General features: G+C 34.6%; 5 protein-coding genes across 5 annotated transcripts; all 5 read right to left on the bottom strand.

The window, feature by feature from the left end:
• Positions 1-1166: 1166 nt before the first annotated feature.
• LOC123774357 (cuticle protein 21-like) lies at positions 1167-2283 on the bottom strand. Its single transcript, XM_069307738.1, has 3 exons — positions 2262-2283; positions 1620-1721; positions 1167-1450 (listed from the first exon to the last, which is right to left on the bottom strand). The coding sequence occupies exons 1-3, from the start codon at positions 2271-2273 to the stop codon at positions 1217-1219; spliced, it is 348 nt and encodes a 115-aa protein (XP_069163839.1). The 5' UTR covers positions 2274-2283; the 3' UTR covers positions 1167-1216.
• Positions 2284-4619: 2336 nt separating this feature from the next.
• On the bottom strand, positions 4620-5743 carry LOC138354027 (cuticle protein 21-like). The gene is made up of 3 exons (XM_069307737.1): positions 5722-5743; positions 5080-5181; positions 4620-4910 (listed from the first exon to the last, which is right to left on the bottom strand). The coding sequence occupies exons 1-3, from the start codon at positions 5731-5733 to the stop codon at positions 4677-4679; spliced, it is 348 nt and encodes a 115-aa protein (XP_069163838.1). The 5' UTR covers positions 5734-5743; the 3' UTR covers positions 4620-4676.
• Positions 5744-8084: 2341 nt separating this feature from the next.
• Positions 8085-9208, bottom strand: LOC138354026 (cuticle protein 21-like). Its single transcript, XM_069307735.1, has 3 exons — positions 9187-9208; positions 8545-8646; positions 8085-8375 (listed from the first exon to the last, which is right to left on the bottom strand). Exons 1-3 carry the CDS (start codon positions 9196-9198, stop codon positions 8142-8144), a joined length of 348 nt encoding a protein of 115 aa, XP_069163836.1. The 5' UTR covers positions 9199-9208; the 3' UTR covers positions 8085-8141.
• A 2341-nt stretch (positions 9209-11549) lies between these two features.
• Positions 11550-12673, bottom strand: LOC138354025 (cuticle protein 21-like). The gene is made up of 3 exons (XM_069307734.1): positions 12652-12673; positions 12010-12111; positions 11550-11840 (listed from the first exon to the last, which is right to left on the bottom strand). Exons 1-3 carry the CDS (start codon positions 12661-12663, stop codon positions 11607-11609), a joined length of 348 nt encoding a protein of 115 aa, XP_069163835.1. The 5' UTR covers positions 12664-12673; the 3' UTR covers positions 11550-11606.
• A 2398-nt stretch (positions 12674-15071) lies between these two features.
• On the bottom strand, positions 15072-16151 carry LOC138354132 (cuticle protein 21-like). Its single transcript, XM_069308007.1, has 3 exons — positions 16117-16151; positions 15475-15576; positions 15072-15305 (listed from the first exon to the last, which is right to left on the bottom strand). Exons 1-3 carry the CDS (start codon positions 16126-16128, stop codon positions 15072-15074), a joined length of 348 nt encoding a protein of 115 aa, XP_069164108.1. The 5' UTR covers positions 16129-16151.
• Positions 16152-17824: the final 1673 nt, after the last annotated feature.

Genomic DNA, 17824 nt, shown 5'->3' with positions numbered 1-17824 from the left:
AGTTGAACTTTGCGCTCTTTGCGTGTGTTTACTCACCTAGTTGTGCTTGCGGGGACTGAGCTCTGCTCTTTCGGCCCGCCTTTCAATTGTCAATCAATCAGCTGTTACTAACTACTATTTCCCCCCCCCCACACACACACCAGGAAGCCGTCTGTAACAGCTGTCTAATTCCCAGGTACCTATTTACTGCTAGGTAATAAGGGCATCAGGTTAAAGTAACTCTGCCCATTTTGTTTCTGCCATCACGGGGATCGAACCCGAACCCTAGGATTACGAGTACAGAGCGCTGTCCACTCAGCTATCAGGCCTCCATGCGTATGTGTGTGTGTGTGTGTGTGTGCGCGCGCGCGCTTGTGTGTTTAAGACCGGTATTTAAAAAAACAGTCCTGTTATATAAATTTAAAGATAAAATTCCTTGACTGATTTTAGTAAATTAAGTATTGATAAACAAAAGTGTGAGAGAGATGGGTTGAGCAACCTCATCCTATCAGCTTATACGTCCTGTTTTTGTATGTTAGGCTCCCCAACGTACAAATTACAATGTTGACCAGACCACACACTAGAAAGTGAAGGGACGACGACGTTTCGGTCCGTCCTCGAAAATTCCCAATCGACTTGAGAATAGTCCAGGACGGACCGAAACGTCGTCATCCCTTCACTTTCTAGTGTGTGGTTTGGTCAACATATTTCAGCCACGTTGTGACTCCTCGTCTGCATATAAATTATAATGTACTATAAAAAGTACCGTCTCATAAATATCCCCGTTTCTATTCATTGGAAGGTTTCATTAAGTAGGTTGTTCGGGTTCGTACGTTTCGGGTTAGATTAGCACTTTGTACTTTATACGTTGTAGCACATCGAGTCAACGGGGGTACTGGGAGAGCCCAGTCAAGTGTTCAGTGAAAGATATCATATATGCATTTGTGGGGAAATATCGCGAAACGTTTTATATTTGACAAAAGCTTCCAAAAATTATATATATATATGAACAATGCCAGTCAAAATAGCGTTCGTAAAGGATGCACATTTACTGCCCGGATACACATATACGAATGGTTTCTTGCGATATTATTTTAGGCATAATGCACGATGAAATTCATGCAGGGAATTGAGTACCAAAATATTGCATATTTGTTTATTTGTTAAATTATATTTACACAATCATTCCTCTCATTTCTAAATATTATGGCCAGAACGTCCTGATGTGGGTGTTGTCCTAGCCATAGTAGGGCTGGGGTGTGGTGTGCTGGACCTGGCTCTCGTAGGTCACCTGGGCCACGTAGCCGGAGTCGCCGTTGACAGTGTAGGACACCTTCTCCAGACGACCGTCGGGAAGCAGCACATAGTAGGAGCCCTGGGTGTTGGGACCATCACGGGTCTCGTCTTGGCCGAAGTCGTTGCCGGAAGCGTCGTCCTTCACTTTCCAGCTGAAGGAGTACCGAGCAGGAGCCTGCAATAATAACAGTAACATCAGTATACATCACGTGTCTCACCAGAGCAGTCTCAGCCAGACTCATGTGTCACATATGATAAAGTTATGATAGTATTGGTCACTTGCTTGTTTAGACCATTGTCACAGAGACATGTGGGCAGCCTTGCCCACTGTGGGTTATACTCACCTCCGTAGAAGGGACGCCGTATATAGGTCGTGGATAGTGAGAAGGAGGAGGAGGTTCGGGACGGGCCAAGGCGACCATGACAAGAGCCGCGATCAACACAACCTGAAAACAGTTTGTAAATTTAATCTAAACATTTATTCTTCGCAAAGTTTCTAAAGCTTAAATATATTTTTTTATATTCATATTTATATTTGATATGTTATAAATTGGTGTATTATTATTAATGCAAGAATTTTACTTGACTTGATATTTAACTAATACAGTTCAGTGGGCAAATGCCTATGTGTTTATTTTTTTCATTCAAATGTGAGATAATTTTAGCAACTGTCATGTTATTTCTACGAAGTCATGATTCAAACACCCCACTGAATTATTACTCCTATTTATTCACAGTAATTGATAAATGTAGAACACATGACAAGTAACCTATGTATTGAAATGGTTATTTTATTCCTATCTTAGACCATCACGAGTGTGAATAACAAAATATTTACTGAAACAGAACAAAATTACGATTCACTATATGATGTTATATTTAAAAATAGACTCTTCATTATTAATTTACTCATTTATAAATAGAGTCATGAATAATATAAAATATCTCTTAAAATAAAAATGCTTTAAGAGAGGTTAGCACTGTACCTTGAGAGACATTCTTGGTGAGGATGACTTACCGGACTGATGCTCTGTGAGGGATGCCACCTGTTTATATACTGGAGGATGACACCCTGCGGGCCATGACGTCACGACCTTCCAAGTGAAGAGGTGTCTCGGTCAAGGACATTGACGAGTGTTATATATAATATAGAAAAACTTCATCACGTAACAATTATTTGCGAGGAAATTCACACGATTCCTTATTGATATAAAAAAAAACTTCAATTATTTCCAAGAGTCAAATAAATATTTCAAGGCACAACACTCTAAATTTTATAGTACAGTGCCTAATACTAAACTTTCTAATTTAAAAATCTTAATAGTACCTGAACAGAACAATATCAAGTAGAAAAATGACACCCGATGTCTTAAAACTAACATTTCTAGTAAGGAATAATAGTTCTGTATTTACTTTATTAGGAATATTCACACATAATTTTTATATTAAGATTTCAAATGAACATAACGACTCTTCTGAAGATGTATTATTATATACGAAAGTACTTAAGGAAATTCCTGTTTCAATTCTTCCTTCGTGGTCTGACACTCACATTTATCATCACGTGTTAATTTTTGTGATTTACACACAAAACACCCAAATCTGTTTCACATTCAGATTTCACAATTTCAGGATCGTCAAACAGATATTTGTTGTTTCTATTACAATTTCCCTGGCTAAAAACTCTGAATTTTTTAGTATTAAACTGCAGTTGTAAATCAAATTTAAAAGTCCAATTTGCCCTTACTTTGATTTTTAAACTTTTTTATATATTCTCCTAAACTACTTGTGAATCATTGTTTAATTTGTTAATTGTTTTCTTTTATCATAAGTTTATTGTAATATATGAATGGTAAACAGAAGTTCTAGCACAAAACTCAAATGAACTCCTCTTTCAACGGTTTCCCAACAGATTTGACTAAATTAATGAATACAAGCAATTCACTTTGTAATAAGTATATCCTTTTGCAATTTAAGTTAACATAGTTTCCCTTAAATCCATTTCCATTACCTTGAATTCAATAAAATGCTTTGATTCTGTTTATATAATGTTTGATTCTGAATTTGTTTCAATTAGATTTCGTTTTTTTTTTTTTAATTTTGTCTTTTCCTACTTTCCACGTTTGCCTATAAACGTTGCCTATTAAAATAATTGTTGTTTATTTTAATATATACATCATCTCAGCCTCAATACTTTTATGTCAGACCAGTTCGAGTATTTCTTTGACTCTGTAACAACTACTGCATAGCTACGAATGCACATTTTTCACGTAGTCATATATTCTCATGCTATTCTGTCTTTTGAAGTGCAGTTTCCTCTCCCTGATACTATATTTTCCTGATTTTTCCTTTCAATTTCCTAATATAATTGAATCCGAGGATATAATGGGCACTTGCTAGAGTCTGGAGTCTCAACGTTCTCTTCATTTTTAGCTGAAGACTGGTCATAGATCAAGTCCAATTTCCCTGTCATCATCCTTTACATGCTACCTTTGTAAATGCGTTTCCTTAACTTCCTATAATTTTGTGTCACGTGTTTATATTCATTCATTGTAATATATTGACTTATACAAGACATATTCAGTAATTTCACTTTATGGAATCTTATTTTCTATTCCATATTACAGCGTCCATTGGGTTATAGTCTGTCAGTGTATGTGTGAGATTGTGTGTGTGTGGGAAAGAGAGAGTGTGTGTGAGTATGTGTTTGTGTGTATATTTATTCACTTGTGTGTGTAAGAAACAGTTGAAATTAAAAGCTAATAAATAAAATTTTGAATTATATTTAAATTGGAACTTTCATTAATGCTTTTAGTAAATTAAGTATTGATAGACAAAAGTGTGTTGGGCAAGCCATTCTTACAGCTTATACGTCACGTTTTTATACGTTAGCGCTGCCAACATACAAATTACAACGTACTTTAAAAAGCAGATGCTCACAAAAATCCACGTTTCTATTCATTGGAAGGTTTCATTGGGTATGTTGCACCTTGAAATCTCATTAGGTATGTTGCACCTTGTATTTTTGTTGTTGTGAGATATCGTGAGTTGTGGGTTGTGGGAGAGCCCAGTCAAATGTTCAGTGGAAGATATAAAATATTATTTTATGGGGAATTTATCGCGAAAAGTTATAAAATTAACAATGGCTTCCTAAAATGAAATATAAATGAATTATTAAGCCAGTCAAAATAGTGTTTGTTAAGGATGCACATTTACTGCCCGGATATAGGTATACAAATGGTTTTATGCGATACTTTTTAAGGCATAATGTACGATGAATTTCGTGCAGGGAATTGAATACAAAAATATTGCATAGAAGTTTATTTGTTAAATTATATTTACACGATCATTCCTCTCAGTTCTACATGTTATAGCGAGAACGTCTTGATGTGGGTGTTGTCCTAACCATAGTAGGGCTGGGGTGTAGTGCGCTGGACCTGGTCCTCGTAGGTCACCTGGGCCACGTAGCCGGAGTCGCCGTTGACAGTGTAGGTCACCTTCTCCAGACGACCGTCGGGAAGCAGCACATAGTAGGAGCCCTGGGTGTTGGGACCATCACGGGTCTCGTCTTGGCCGAAGTCGTTGCCGGAAGCGTCGTCCTTCACTTTCCAGCTGAAGGAGTACCGAGCTGGAGCCTGCAATAATAACAGTAACATTAGAATACATCACGTGTCTCACCAGAACGGTCTCAGCCAGACTCATGTGTCACATATGATAAAGTTATGATAGTATTGGTCACTTGCTTGTTTAGATCATTGTCACAGAGACATGTGGGCAGCCTTGCCCACTGTGGGTTATACTCACCTCCGTAGAAGGGACGCCGTATATAGGTCGTGGATAGTGAGAAGGAGGAGGAGGTTCGGGACGGGCCAAGGCGACCATGACAAGAGCCGCGATCAACACAACCTGAAAACAGATTGTAAATTTAATCTAAACATTTATTCTATGCAAAGTTTCTAAATCTTAAATACATTTTTTTATATTCATATTTATATTTGATATGTTATAAATTGGTGTATTATTATTAATGCAAGAATTTTACTTGACTTCATATTTAACTAATACAGTTCAGTGGGCAAATGCCTATGTGTTTATTTTTTTCATACAAATGTGAGATCATTTTAGCAACTGTTATGTTATTTCTACGAAGTCATGATTCAAACACCCCACTGAATTATTACTCCTATTTATTCACAGTAATTGATAAATGCAGAACACATGACAAGTAACCTATGTATTGTAATGGTTATTTTATTCCTATCTTAGACCATCGCGAGTGTGAATAACAAAATATTTACTGAAACAGAACAAAATTATGTTTCACTATATAATGTTATATTTAAAAATAGACTCTTCATTATTAATTTAATCATTTATAAATAGAGTCATGAATAATATAAAATATCTCTTAAAATAAAAATGCTTTAAGAGAGGTTAGCACTGTACCTTGAGAGACATTCTTGGTGAGGATGACTTACCGGACTGATGCTCTGTGAGGGATGCCACCTGTTTATATACTGGAGGATGACACCCCGCGGGCCGTGACGTCACGGCCTTCCAAGTGAAGAGGTGTCTCGGTCAAGGACATTGACGAGTGTTATATATAATATGGAAAAACTTCATCACGTAACAATTATTTGCGAGGAAATTCACACTATTCCTTATTGATATAAAAAAAAAACTAAAATTATTTCCAAGAGTCAAATAAATATTTCAAGGCACAACACTCTACATTTTATAGTACAGTGCCTAATACTGAACTTTCTAATTTAAAAATCCTAATAGTACCTGAACAGAACAATATCAAGTAGAAAAATGACACCCGATGTCTTAAAACTAACATTTCTAGTAAGGAATAAGAGTTCTGTATTTACTTTATTAGGAATATTCACACATAATTTTTATATTAAGATTTCAAATGAACATAACGACTCTTCTGAAGATGTATTATTAAATACGAAAGTACTTAAGGAAATTCCTGTTTCAATTCTTCCTTCGTGGTCTGACACTCACATTTATCATCACGTGTTAATTTTTGTGATTTACACACAAAACACCCAAATCTGTTTCACATTCAGATTTCACAATTTCAGGATCGTCAAACAGATATTTGTTGTTTCTATTACAATTTCCCTGGCTAAAAACTCTGAATTTTTTAGTATTAAACTGCAGCTGTAAATCAAATTTAAAAGTCCAATTTGCCCTTACTTTGATTTTTAAACTTTTTTTATATATTCTCCTAAACTACTTGTGAATCATTGTTTAATTTGTTAATTGTTTTCTTTTATCATAAGTTTATTGTAATATATGAATGGTAAACAGAAGTTCTAGCACAAAACTCAAATGAACTCCTCTTTCAACGGTTTCCCAACAGATTTGACTAAATTAATGAATACAAGCAATTCACTTTGTAATAAGTATAACCTTTTGCAATTTAAGTTAACATAGTTTCCCTTAAATCCATTTCCATTACCTTGAATTCAATAAAATGCTTTGATTCTGTTTATATAATGTTTGATTCTGAATTTTGTTTCAATTAGATTTCGTTTTTTTTTTTTTTTAATTTTGTCTTTTCCTACTTTCCACGTTTGCCTATAAACGTTGCCTATTAAAATAATTGTTGTTTATTTTAATATATACATCATCTCAGCCTCAATACTTTTATGTCAGACCAGTTCGAGTATTTCTTTGACTCTGTAACAACTACTGCATAGCTACGAATGCACATTTTTCACGTAGTCATATATTCTCATGCTATTCTGTCTTTTGAAGTGCAGTTTCCTCTCCCTGATACTATATTTTCCTGATTTTTCCTTTCAATTTCCTAATATAATTGAATCCGAGGATATAATGGGCACTTGCTAGAGTCTGGAGTCTCAACGTTCTCTTCATTTTTAGCTGAAGACTGGTCATAGATCAAGTCCAATTTCCCTGTCATCATCCTTTACATGCTACCTTTGTAAATGCGTTTCCTTAACTTCCTATAATTTTGTGTCACGTGTTTATATTCATTCATTGTAATATATTGACTTATACAAGACATATTCAGTAATTTCACTTTATGGAATCTTATTTTCTATTCCATATTACAGCGTCCATTGGGTTATAGTCTGTCAGTGTATGTGTGAGATTGTGTGTGTGTGGGAAAGAGAGAGTGTGTGTGAGTATGTGTTTGTGTGTATATTTATTCACTTGTGTGTGTAAGAAACAGTTGAAATTAAAAGCTAATAAATAAAATTTTGAATTATATTTAAATTGGAACTTTCATTAATGCTTTTAGTAAATTAAGTATTGATAGACAAAAGTGTGTTGGGCAAGCCATTCTTACAGCTTATACGTCACGTTTTTATACGTTAGCGCTGCCAACATACAAATTACAACGTACTTTAAAAAGCAGATGCTCACAAAAATCCACGTTTCTATTCATTGGAAGGTTTCATTGGGTATGTTGCACCTTGAAATCTCATTAGGTATGTTGCACCTTGTATTTTTGTTGTTGTGAGATATCGTGAGTTGTGGGTTGTGGGAGAGCCCAGTCAAATGTTCAGTGGAAGATATAAAATATTATTTTATGGGGAATTTATCGCGAAAAGTTATAAAATTAACAATGGCTTCCTAAAATGAAATATAAATGAATTATTAAGCCAGTCAAAATAGTGTTTGTTAAGGATGCACATTTACTGCCCGGATATAGGTATACAAATGGTTTTATGCGATACTTTTTAAGGCATAATGTACGATGAATTTCGTGCAGGGAATTGAATACAAAAATATTGCATAGAAGTTTATTTGTTAAATTATATTTACACGATCATTCCTCTCAGTTCTACATGTTATAGCGAGAACGTCTTGATGTGGGTGTTGTCCTAACCATAGTAGGGCTGGGGTGTAGTGCGCTGGACCTGGTCCTCGTAGGTCACCTGGGCCACGTAGCCGGAGTCGCCGTTGACAGTGTAGGTCACCTTCTCCAGACGACCGTCGGGAAGCAGCACATAGTAGGAGCCCTGGGTGTTGGGACCATCACGGGTCTCGTCTTGGCCGAAGTCGTTGCCGGAAGCGTCGTCCTTCACTTTCCAGCTGAAGGAGTACCGAGCTGGAGCCTGCAATAATAACAGTAACATTAGAATACATCACGTGTCTCACCAGAACGGTCTCAGCCAGACTCATGTGTCACATATGATAAAGTTATGATAGTATTGGTCACTTGCTTGTTTAGATCATTGTCACAGAGACATGTGGGCAGCCTTGCCCACTGTGGGTTATACTCACCTCCGTAGAAGGGACGCCGTATATAGGTCGTGGATAGTGAGAAGGAGGAGGAGGTTCGGGACGGGCCAAGGCGACCATGACAAGAGCCGCGATCAACACAACCTGAAAACAGATTGTAAATTTAATCTAAACATTTATTCTATGCAAAGTTTCTAAATCTTAAATACATTTTTTTATATTCATATTTATATTTGATATGTTATAAATTGGTGTATTATTATTAATGCAAGAATTTTACTTGACTTCATATTTAACTAATACAGTTCAGTGGGCAAATGCCTATGTGTTTATTTTTTTCATACAAATGTGAGATCATTTTAGCAACTGTTATGTTATTTCTACGAAGTCATGATTCAAACACCCCACTGAATTATTACTCCTATTTATTCACAGTAATTGATAAATGCAGAACACATGACAAGTAACCTATGTATTGTAATGGTTATTTTATTCCTATCTTAGACCATCGCGAGTGTGAATAACAAAATATTTACTGAAACAGAACAAAATTATGTTTCACTATATAATGTTATATTTAAAAATAGACTCTTCATTATTAATTTAATCATTTATAAATAGAGTCATGAATAATATAAAATATCTCTTAAAATAAAAATGCTTTAAGAGAGGTTAGCACTGTACCTTGAGAGACATTCTTGGTGAGGATGACTTACCGGACTGATGCTCTGTGAGGGATGCCACCTGTTTATATACTGGAGGATGACACCCCGCGGGCCGTGACGTCACGGCCTTCCAAGTGAAGAGGTGTCTCGGTCAAGGACATTGACGAGTGTTATATATAATATGGAAAAACTTCATCACGTAACAATTATTTGCGAGGAAATTCACACTATTCCTTATTGATATAAAAAAAAACTAAAATTATTTCCAAGAGTCAAATAAATATTTCAAGGCACAACACTCTACATTTTATAGTACAGTGCCTAATACTGAACTTTCTAATTTAAAAATCCTAATAGTACCTGAACAGAACAATATCAAGTAGAAAAATGACACCCGATGTCTTAAAACTAACATTTCTAGTAAGGAATAAGAGTTCTGTATTTACTTTATTAGGAATATTCACACATAATTTTTATATTAAGATTTCAAATGAACATAACGACTCTTCTGAAGATGTATTATTAAATACAAAAGTACTTAAGGAAATTCCTGTTTCAATTCTTCCTTCGTGGTCTGACACTCACATTTATCATCACGTGTTAATTTTTGTGATTTACACACAAAACACCCAAATCTGTTTCACATTCAGATTTCACAATTTCAGGATCGTCAAACAGATATTTGTTGTTTCTATTACAATTTCCCTGGCTAAAAACTCTGAATTTTTTAGTATTAAACTGCAGCTGTAAATCAAATTTAAAAGTCCAATTTGCCCTTACTTTGATTTTTAAACTTTTTTTATATATTCTCCTAAACTACTTGTGAATCATTGTTTAATTTGTTAATTGTTTTCTTTTATCATAAGTTTATTGTAATATATGAATGGTAAACAGAAGTTCTAGCACAAAACTCAAATGAACTCCTCTTTCAACGGTTTCCCAACAGATTTGACTAAATTAATGAATACAAGCAATTCACTTTGTAATAAGTATAACCTTTTGCAATTTAAGTTAACATAGTTTCCCTTAAATCCATTTCCATTACCTTGAATTCAATAAAATGCTTTGATTCTGTTTATATAATGTTTGATTCTGAATTTTGTTTCAATTAGATTTCGTTTTTTTTTTTTTTTTAATTTTGTCTTTTCCTACTTTCCACGTTTGCCTATAAACGTTGCCTATTAAAATAATTGTTGTTTATTTTAATATATACATCATCTCAGCCTCAATACTTTTATGTCAGACCAGTTCGAGTATTTCTTTGACTCTGTAACAACTACTGCATAGCTACGAATGCACATTTTTCACGTAGGCATATATTCTCATGCTATTCTGTCTTTTGAAGTGCAGTTTCCTCTCCCTGATACTATATTTTCCTGATTTTTCCTTTCAATTTCCTAATATAATTGAATCCGAGGATATAATGGGCACTTGCTAGAGTCTGGAGTCTCAACGTTCTCTTCATTTTTAGCTGAAGACTGGTCATAGATCAAGTCCAATTTCCCTGTCATCATCCTTTACATGCTACCTTTGTAAATGCGTTTCCTTAACTTCCTATAATTTTGTGTCACGTGTTTATATTCATTCATTGTAATATATTGACTTATACAAGACATATTCAGTAATTTCACTTTATGGAATCTTATTTTCTATTCCATATTACAGCGTCCATTGGGTTATAGTCTGTCAGTGTATGTGTGAGATTGTGTGTGTGTGGGAAAGAGAGAGTGTGTGTGAGTATGTGTTTGTGTGTATATTTATTCACTTGTGTGTGTAAGAAACAGTTGAAATTAAAAGCTAATAAATAAAATTTTGAATTATATTTAAATTGGAACTTTCATTAATGCTTTTAGTAAATTAAGTATTGATAGACAAAAGTGTGTTGGGCAAGCCATTCTTACAGCTTATACGTCACGTTTTTATACGTTAGCGCTGCCAACATACAAATTACAACGTACTTTAAAAAGCAGATGCTCACAAAAATCCACGTTTCTATTCATTGGAAGGTTTCATTGGGTATGTTGCACCTTGAAATCTCATTAGGTATGTTGCACCTTGTATTTTTGTTGTTGTGAGATATCGTGAGTTGTGGGTTGTGGGAGAGCCCAGTCAAATGTTCAGTGGAAGATATAAAATATTATTTTATGGGGAATTTATCGCGAAAAGTTATAAAATTAACAATGGCTTCCTAAAATGAAATATAAATGAATTATTAAGCCAGTCAAAATAGTGTTTGTTAAGGATGCACATTTACTGCCCGGATATAGGTATACAAATGGTTTTATGCGATACTTTTTAAGGCATAATGTACGATGAATTTCGTGCAGGGAATTGAATACAAAAATATTGCATAGAAGTTTATTTGTTAAATTATATTTACACGATCATTCCTCTCAGTTCTACATGTTATAGCGAGAACGTCTTGATGTGGGTGTTGTCCTAACCATAGTAGGGCTGGGGTGTAGTGCGCTGGACCTGGTCCTCGTAGGTCACCTGGGCCACGTAGCCGGAGTCGCCGTTGACAGTGTAGGTCACCTTCTCCAGACGACCGTCGGGAAGCAGCACATAGTAGGAGCCCTGGGTGTTGGGACCATCACGGGTCTCGTCTTGGCCGAAGTCGTTGCCGGAAGCGTCGTCCTTCACTTTCCAGCTGAAGGAGTACCGAGCTGGAGCCTGCAATAATAACAGTAACATTAGAATACATCACGTGTCTCACCAGAACGGTCTCAGCCAGACTCATGTGTCACATATGATAAAGTTATGATAGTATTGGTCACTTGCTTGTTTAGATCATTGTCACAGAGACATGTGGGCAGCCTTGCCCACTGTGGGTTATACTCACCTCCGTAGAAGGGACGCCGTATATAGGTCGTGGATAGTGAGAAGGAGGAGGAGGTTCGGGACGGGCCAAGGCGACCATGACAAGAGCCGCGATCAACACAACCTGAAAACAGATTGTAAATTTAATCTAAACATTTATTCTATGCAAAGTTTCTAAATCTTAAATACATTTTTTTATATTCATATTTATATTTGATATGTTATAAATTGGTGTATTATTATTAATGCAAGAATTTTACTTGACTTCATATTTAACTAATACAGTTCAGTGGGCAAATGCCTATGTGTTTATTTTTTTCATACAAATGTGAGATCATTTTAGCAACTGTTATGTTATTTCTACGAAGTCATGATTCAAACACCCCACTGAATTATTACTCCTATTTATTCACAGTAATTGATAAATGCAGAACACATGACAAGTAACCTATGTATTGTAATGGTTATTTTATTCCTATCTTAGACCATCGCGAGTGTGAATAACAAAATATTTACTGAAACAGAACAAAATTATGTTTCACTATATAATGTTATATTTAAAAATAGACTCTTCATTATTAATTTAATCATTTATAAATAGAGTCATGAATAATATAAAATATCTCTTAAAATAAAAATGCTTTAAGAGAGGTTAGCACTGTACCTTGAGAGACATTCTTGGTGAGGATGACTTACCGGACTGATGCTCTGTGAGGGATGCCACCTGTTTATATACTGGAGGATGACACCCCGCGGGCCGTGACGTCACGGCCTTCCAAGTGAAGAGGTGTCTCGGTCAAGGACATTGACGAGTGTTATATATAATATGGAAAAACTTCATCACGTAACAATTATTTGCGAGGAAATTCACACTATTCCTTATTGATATAAAAAAAAACTAAAATTATTTCCAAGAGTCAAATAAATATTTCAAGGCACAACACTCTACATTTTATAGTACAGTGCCTAATACTGAACTTTCTAATTTAAAAATCCTAATAGTACCTGAACAGAACAATATCAAGTAGAAAAATGACACCCGATGTCTTAAAACTAACATTTCTAGTAAGGAATAAGAGTTCTGTATTTACTTTATTAGGAATATTCACACATAATTTTTATATTAAGATTTCAAATGAACATAACGACTCTTCTGAAGATGTATTATTAAATACGAAAGTACTTAAGGAAATTCCTGTTTCAATTCTTCCTTCGTGGTCTGACACTCACATTTATCATCACGTGTTAATTTTTGTGATTTACACACAAAACACCCAAATCTGTTTCACATTCAGATTTCACAATTTCAGGATCGTCAAACAGATATTTGTTGTTTCTATTACAATTTCCCTGGCTAAAAACTCTGAATTTTTTAGTATTAAACTGCAGCTGTAAATCAAATTTAAAAGTCCAATTTGCCCTTACTTTGATTTTTAAACTTTTTTTATATATTCTCCTAAACTACTTGTGAATCATTGTTTAATTTGTTAATTGTTTTCTTTTATCATAAGTTTATTGTAATATATGAATGGTAAACAGAAGTTCTAGCACAAAACTCAAATGAACTCCTCTTTCAACGGTTTCCCAACAGATTTGACTAAATTAATGAATACAAGCAATTCACTTTGTAATAAGTATAACCTTTTGCAATTTAAGTTAACATAGTTTCCCTTAAATCCATTTCCATTACCTTGAATTCAATAAAATGCTTTGATTCTGTTTATATAATGTTTGATTCTGAATTTTGTTTCAATTAGATTTCGTTTTTTTTTTTTTTTTAATTTTGTCTTTTCCTACTTTCCACGTTTGCCTATAAACGTTGCCTATTAAAATAATTGTTGTTTATTTTAATATATACATCATCTCAGCCTCAATACTTTTATGTCAGACCAGTTCGAGTATTTCTTTGACTCTGTAACAACTACTGCATAGCTACGAATGCACATTTTTCACGTAGTCATATATTCTCATGCTATTCTGTCTTTTGAAGTGCAGTTTCCTCTCCCTGATACTATATTTTCCTGATTTTTACTTTCAATTTCCTAATATAATTGAATCCGAGGATATAATGGGCACTTGCTAGAGTCTGGAGTCTCAACGTTCTCTTCATTTTTAGCTGAAGACTGGTCATAGATCAAGTCCAATTTCCCTGTCATCATCCTTTACATGCTACCTTTGTAAATGCGTTTCCTTAACTTCCTATAATTTTGTGTCACGTGTTTATATTCATTCATTGTAATATATTGACTTATACAAGACATATTCAGTAATTTCACTTTATGGAATCTTATTTTCTATTCCATATTACAGCGTCCATTGGGTTATAGTCTGTCAGTGTATGTGTGAGATTGTGTGTGTGTGGGAAAGAGAGAGTGTGTGTGAGTATGTGTTTGTGTGTATATTTATTCACTTGTGTGTGTAAGAAACAGTTGAAATTAAAAGCTAATAAATAAAATTTTGAATTATATTTAAATTGGAACTTTCATTAATGCTTTTAGTAAATTAAGTATTGATAGACAAAAGTGTGTTGGGCAAGCCATTCTTACAGCTTATACGTCACGTTTTTATACGTTAGCGCTGCCAACATACAAATTACAACATACTTTAAAAAGCAGATGCTCACAAAAATCCACGTTTCTATTCATTGGAAGGTTTCATTGGGTATGTTGCACCTTGAAATCTCATTAGGTATGTTGCACCTTGTATTTTTGTTGTTGTGAGATATCGTGAGTTGTGGGTTGTGGGAGAGCCCAGTCAAATGTTCAGTGGAAGATATAAAATATTATTTTATGGGGAATTTATCGCGAAAAGTTATAAAATTAACAATGGCTTCCTAAAATGAAATATAAATGAATTATTAAGCCAGTCAAAATAGTGTTTGTTAAGGATGCACATTTACTGCCCGGATATAGGTATACAAATGGTTTTATGCGATACTTTTTAAGGCATAATGTACGATGAATTTCGTGCAGGGAATTGAATACAAAAATATTGCATAGAAGTTTATTTGTTAAATTATATTTACACGATCATTCCTCTCAGTTCTACATGTTATAGCGAGAACGTCTTGATGTGGGTGTTGTCCTAACCATAGTAGGGCTGGGGTGTAGTGCGCTGGACCTGTTCCTCGTAGGTCACCTGGGCCACGTAGCCGGAGTCGCCGTTGACAGTGTAGGTCACCTTCTCCAGACGACCGTCGGGAAGCAGCACATAGTAGGAGCCCTGGGTGTTGGGACCATCACGGGTCTCGTCTTGGCCGAAGTCGTTACCGGAAGCGTCGTCCTTCACTTTCCAGCTGAAGGAGTACCGAGCTGGAGCCTGCAATAATAACAGTAACATCAGAATACAATACGTGTCTCACCAGAGCAGTCTCAGCCAGACTCATGTGTCACATATGATAAAGTTATGATAGTATTGGTCACTTGCTTGTTTAGACCATTGTCACAGAGACATGTGGGCAGCCTTGCCCACTGTGGGTTATACTCACCTCCGTAGAAGGGACGCCGTATATAGGTCGTGGATAGTGAGAAGGAGGAGGAGGTTCGGGACGGGCCAAGGCGACCATGACAAGAGCCGCGATCAACACAACCTGAAAAGAGTTTGAAAATTTAATCTAAACATTTATTCTTCGCAAAGTTTCTAAAGCTTAAATATATTTTTTTATATTCATATTTATATTTGATATGTTATAAATTGGTGTATTATTATTAATGCAAGAATTTTACTTGACTTCATATTTAACTAATACAGTTCAGTGGGCAAATGCCTATGTGTTTATTTTTTTCATTCAAATGTGAGATAATTTTAGCAACTGTTATGTTATTTCTACGAAGTCATGATTCAAACACCCCACTGAATTATTACTCCTATTTATTCACAGTAATTGATAAATGTAGAACACATGACAAGTAACCTATGTATTGTAATGGTTATTTTATTCCTATCTTAGACCATCACGAGTGTGAATAATAAAATATTTACTGAAACAGAACAAAATTACGTTTCACTATATAATGTTATATTTAAAAATAGACTCTTCATTATTTATTTATTCATTTATAAATAGAGTCATGAATAATATAAAATATCTCTTAAAATAAAAATGCTTTAAGAGAGGTTAGCACTGTACCTTGAGAGACATTCTTGGTGAGGATGACTTACTGGACTGATGCTCTGTGAGGGATGCCACCTGTTTATATACTGGAGGATGACACCCCGCGGGCCGTGACGTCACGACCTTCCAAGTGAAGAGGTGTCTCGGTCAAGGACATTGACGAGTGTTATATATAATATGGAAAAACTTCATCACGTAACAATTATTTGCGAGGAAATTCACACTATTCCTTATTGATAAAAAAAAAAACTTCAATTATTTCCAAGAGTCAAATAAATATTTCAAGGCACAACACTCTACATTTTATAGTACAGTGCCTAATACTAAACTTTCTAATTTTAAAATCTTAATAGTACCTGAACAAAACCATATCAAGTAGAAAAATGACACCCGATGTCTTAAAACTAACTTTTCTAGTAAGGAATAAGAGTTCTGTATTTACTTTATTAGGAATATTCACACATAATTTTTATATTAAGATTTCAAATGAACATAACGACTCTTCTGAAGATGTATTATTAAATACGAAAGTACTTAAGGAAATTCCTGTTTCAATTCTTCCTTCGTGGTCTGACACTCACATTTTTCATCACGTGTTAATTTTTGTGATTTACACACATAACACCCAAATCTATTTCACATTCAGATTTCACAATGTCAGGATCGTCAAACAGATATTTGTTGTCTCTATTACAATTTCCCGGGCTTAAAACTCTGAATTTGTCAGTATTAAACTGCAGCTGTAAATCAAATTTAAAAGTCCAATTTGCCCTTACTTTGATTTTTAAACTTTTGTTAAGATATTTTCCTAAACTATTTGTGAATCATTGCTTAATTTACTATTTTTGTTCTTCTACCATAAGTTTATTGTAATATATGAATGGTAAACAGAGGTTCTAGCACACAGCTTAAATGAACCCCTCTTTCAACGGTTTCTCAACAGATTTGACTAAATTTATGAATAGAACCAATTCACTTTGTAATAAGTATATCATTTTGCAACTTAAATAAACATCGCTTCCCTTAAATTCATTTTCTCTACCTCAATTACTTTGATTTCAATATAATGCTTTTGTTTGATTCTGAATTTCTGTTTCATTTAGATTTCGTTTTTTTTTTTAATTTTGTCTTCTCCTATTTTCCACGTTTGCCTATTAAACTAATTGTTTTTATTTTAATATATACATCATCTCAGCCTCAATACATTTACGTCAGACCAGTTCGAGTATTTCTTTGACTCTGTAACAACTACTGCATAGCTACGAATGCATTTTCTTCACGTAATCATGTATTTTCGTGCTATTCTGTCTTTTGAAGTGCAGTTTCTTCTCCCTGATACTATATTTTCTTGATTTTTCCTTTCAATTTCCAAATATAATTGAATGCGAGGACATAATGGGCTCTTGCTAGAGTCTGGAGTGTCGACGGTCTCTTCATTTTTGGCTGAAGACTGGTCCTAGATTAAGGCCAATTTCCCTGTCATCATCCTTTGATGTTGTTGTTGTTGTTGACTTTCGAAATTCCTTTCCTGTATTTCCGATAATTTTGTTTCACGTGTTTATATTCATTCATTGTAATTTGTTGAATGATACATGACATATTCGGTAATTTCACTTTCACTTTATGGAATCTTGTTTTCTATTCCTTATTATCCATATAGTCCATTGGGTTATAGTCTGTCAGTGTGTGTGTGTGTGTGTGTGTGTGTGCATATGTGTGAGTA

This window comes from Procambarus clarkii, chromosome 61 (assembly GCF_040958095.1).
Source record: "Procambarus clarkii isolate CNS0578487 chromosome 61, FALCON_Pclarkii_2.0, whole genome shotgun sequence".
In the NCBI taxonomy this organism is placed as follows: Eukaryota; Metazoa; Arthropoda; class Malacostraca; order Decapoda; family Cambaridae; genus Procambarus; species Procambarus clarkii.
This window is presented reverse-complemented; position numbering and strand designations above follow the sequence as displayed.

Coding starts and splice junctions, on each gene's coding strand:
- LOC138354132 (XM_069308007.1), bottom strand. Junction 15,306..15,474: donor ACGGCGTCCCTTCTACGGAG/GTGAGTATAACC, acceptor TTATTATTGCAG/GCTCCAGCTCGGTACTCCTT.
- LOC138354025 (XM_069307734.1), bottom strand. Junction 11,841..12,009: donor ACGGCGTCCCTTCTACGGAG/GTGAGTATAACC, acceptor TTATTATTGCAG/GCTCCAGCTCGGTACTCCTT.
- LOC123774357 (XM_069307738.1), bottom strand. Junction 1,451..1,619: donor ACGGCGTCCCTTCTACGGAG/GTGAGTATAACC, acceptor TTATTATTGCAG/GCTCCTGCTCGGTACTCCTT.
- LOC138354026 (XM_069307735.1), bottom strand. Junction 8,376..8,544: donor ACGGCGTCCCTTCTACGGAG/GTGAGTATAACC, acceptor TTATTATTGCAG/GCTCCAGCTCGGTACTCCTT.
- LOC138354027 (XM_069307737.1), bottom strand. Junction 4,911..5,079: donor ACGGCGTCCCTTCTACGGAG/GTGAGTATAACC, acceptor TTATTATTGCAG/GCTCCAGCTCGGTACTCCTT.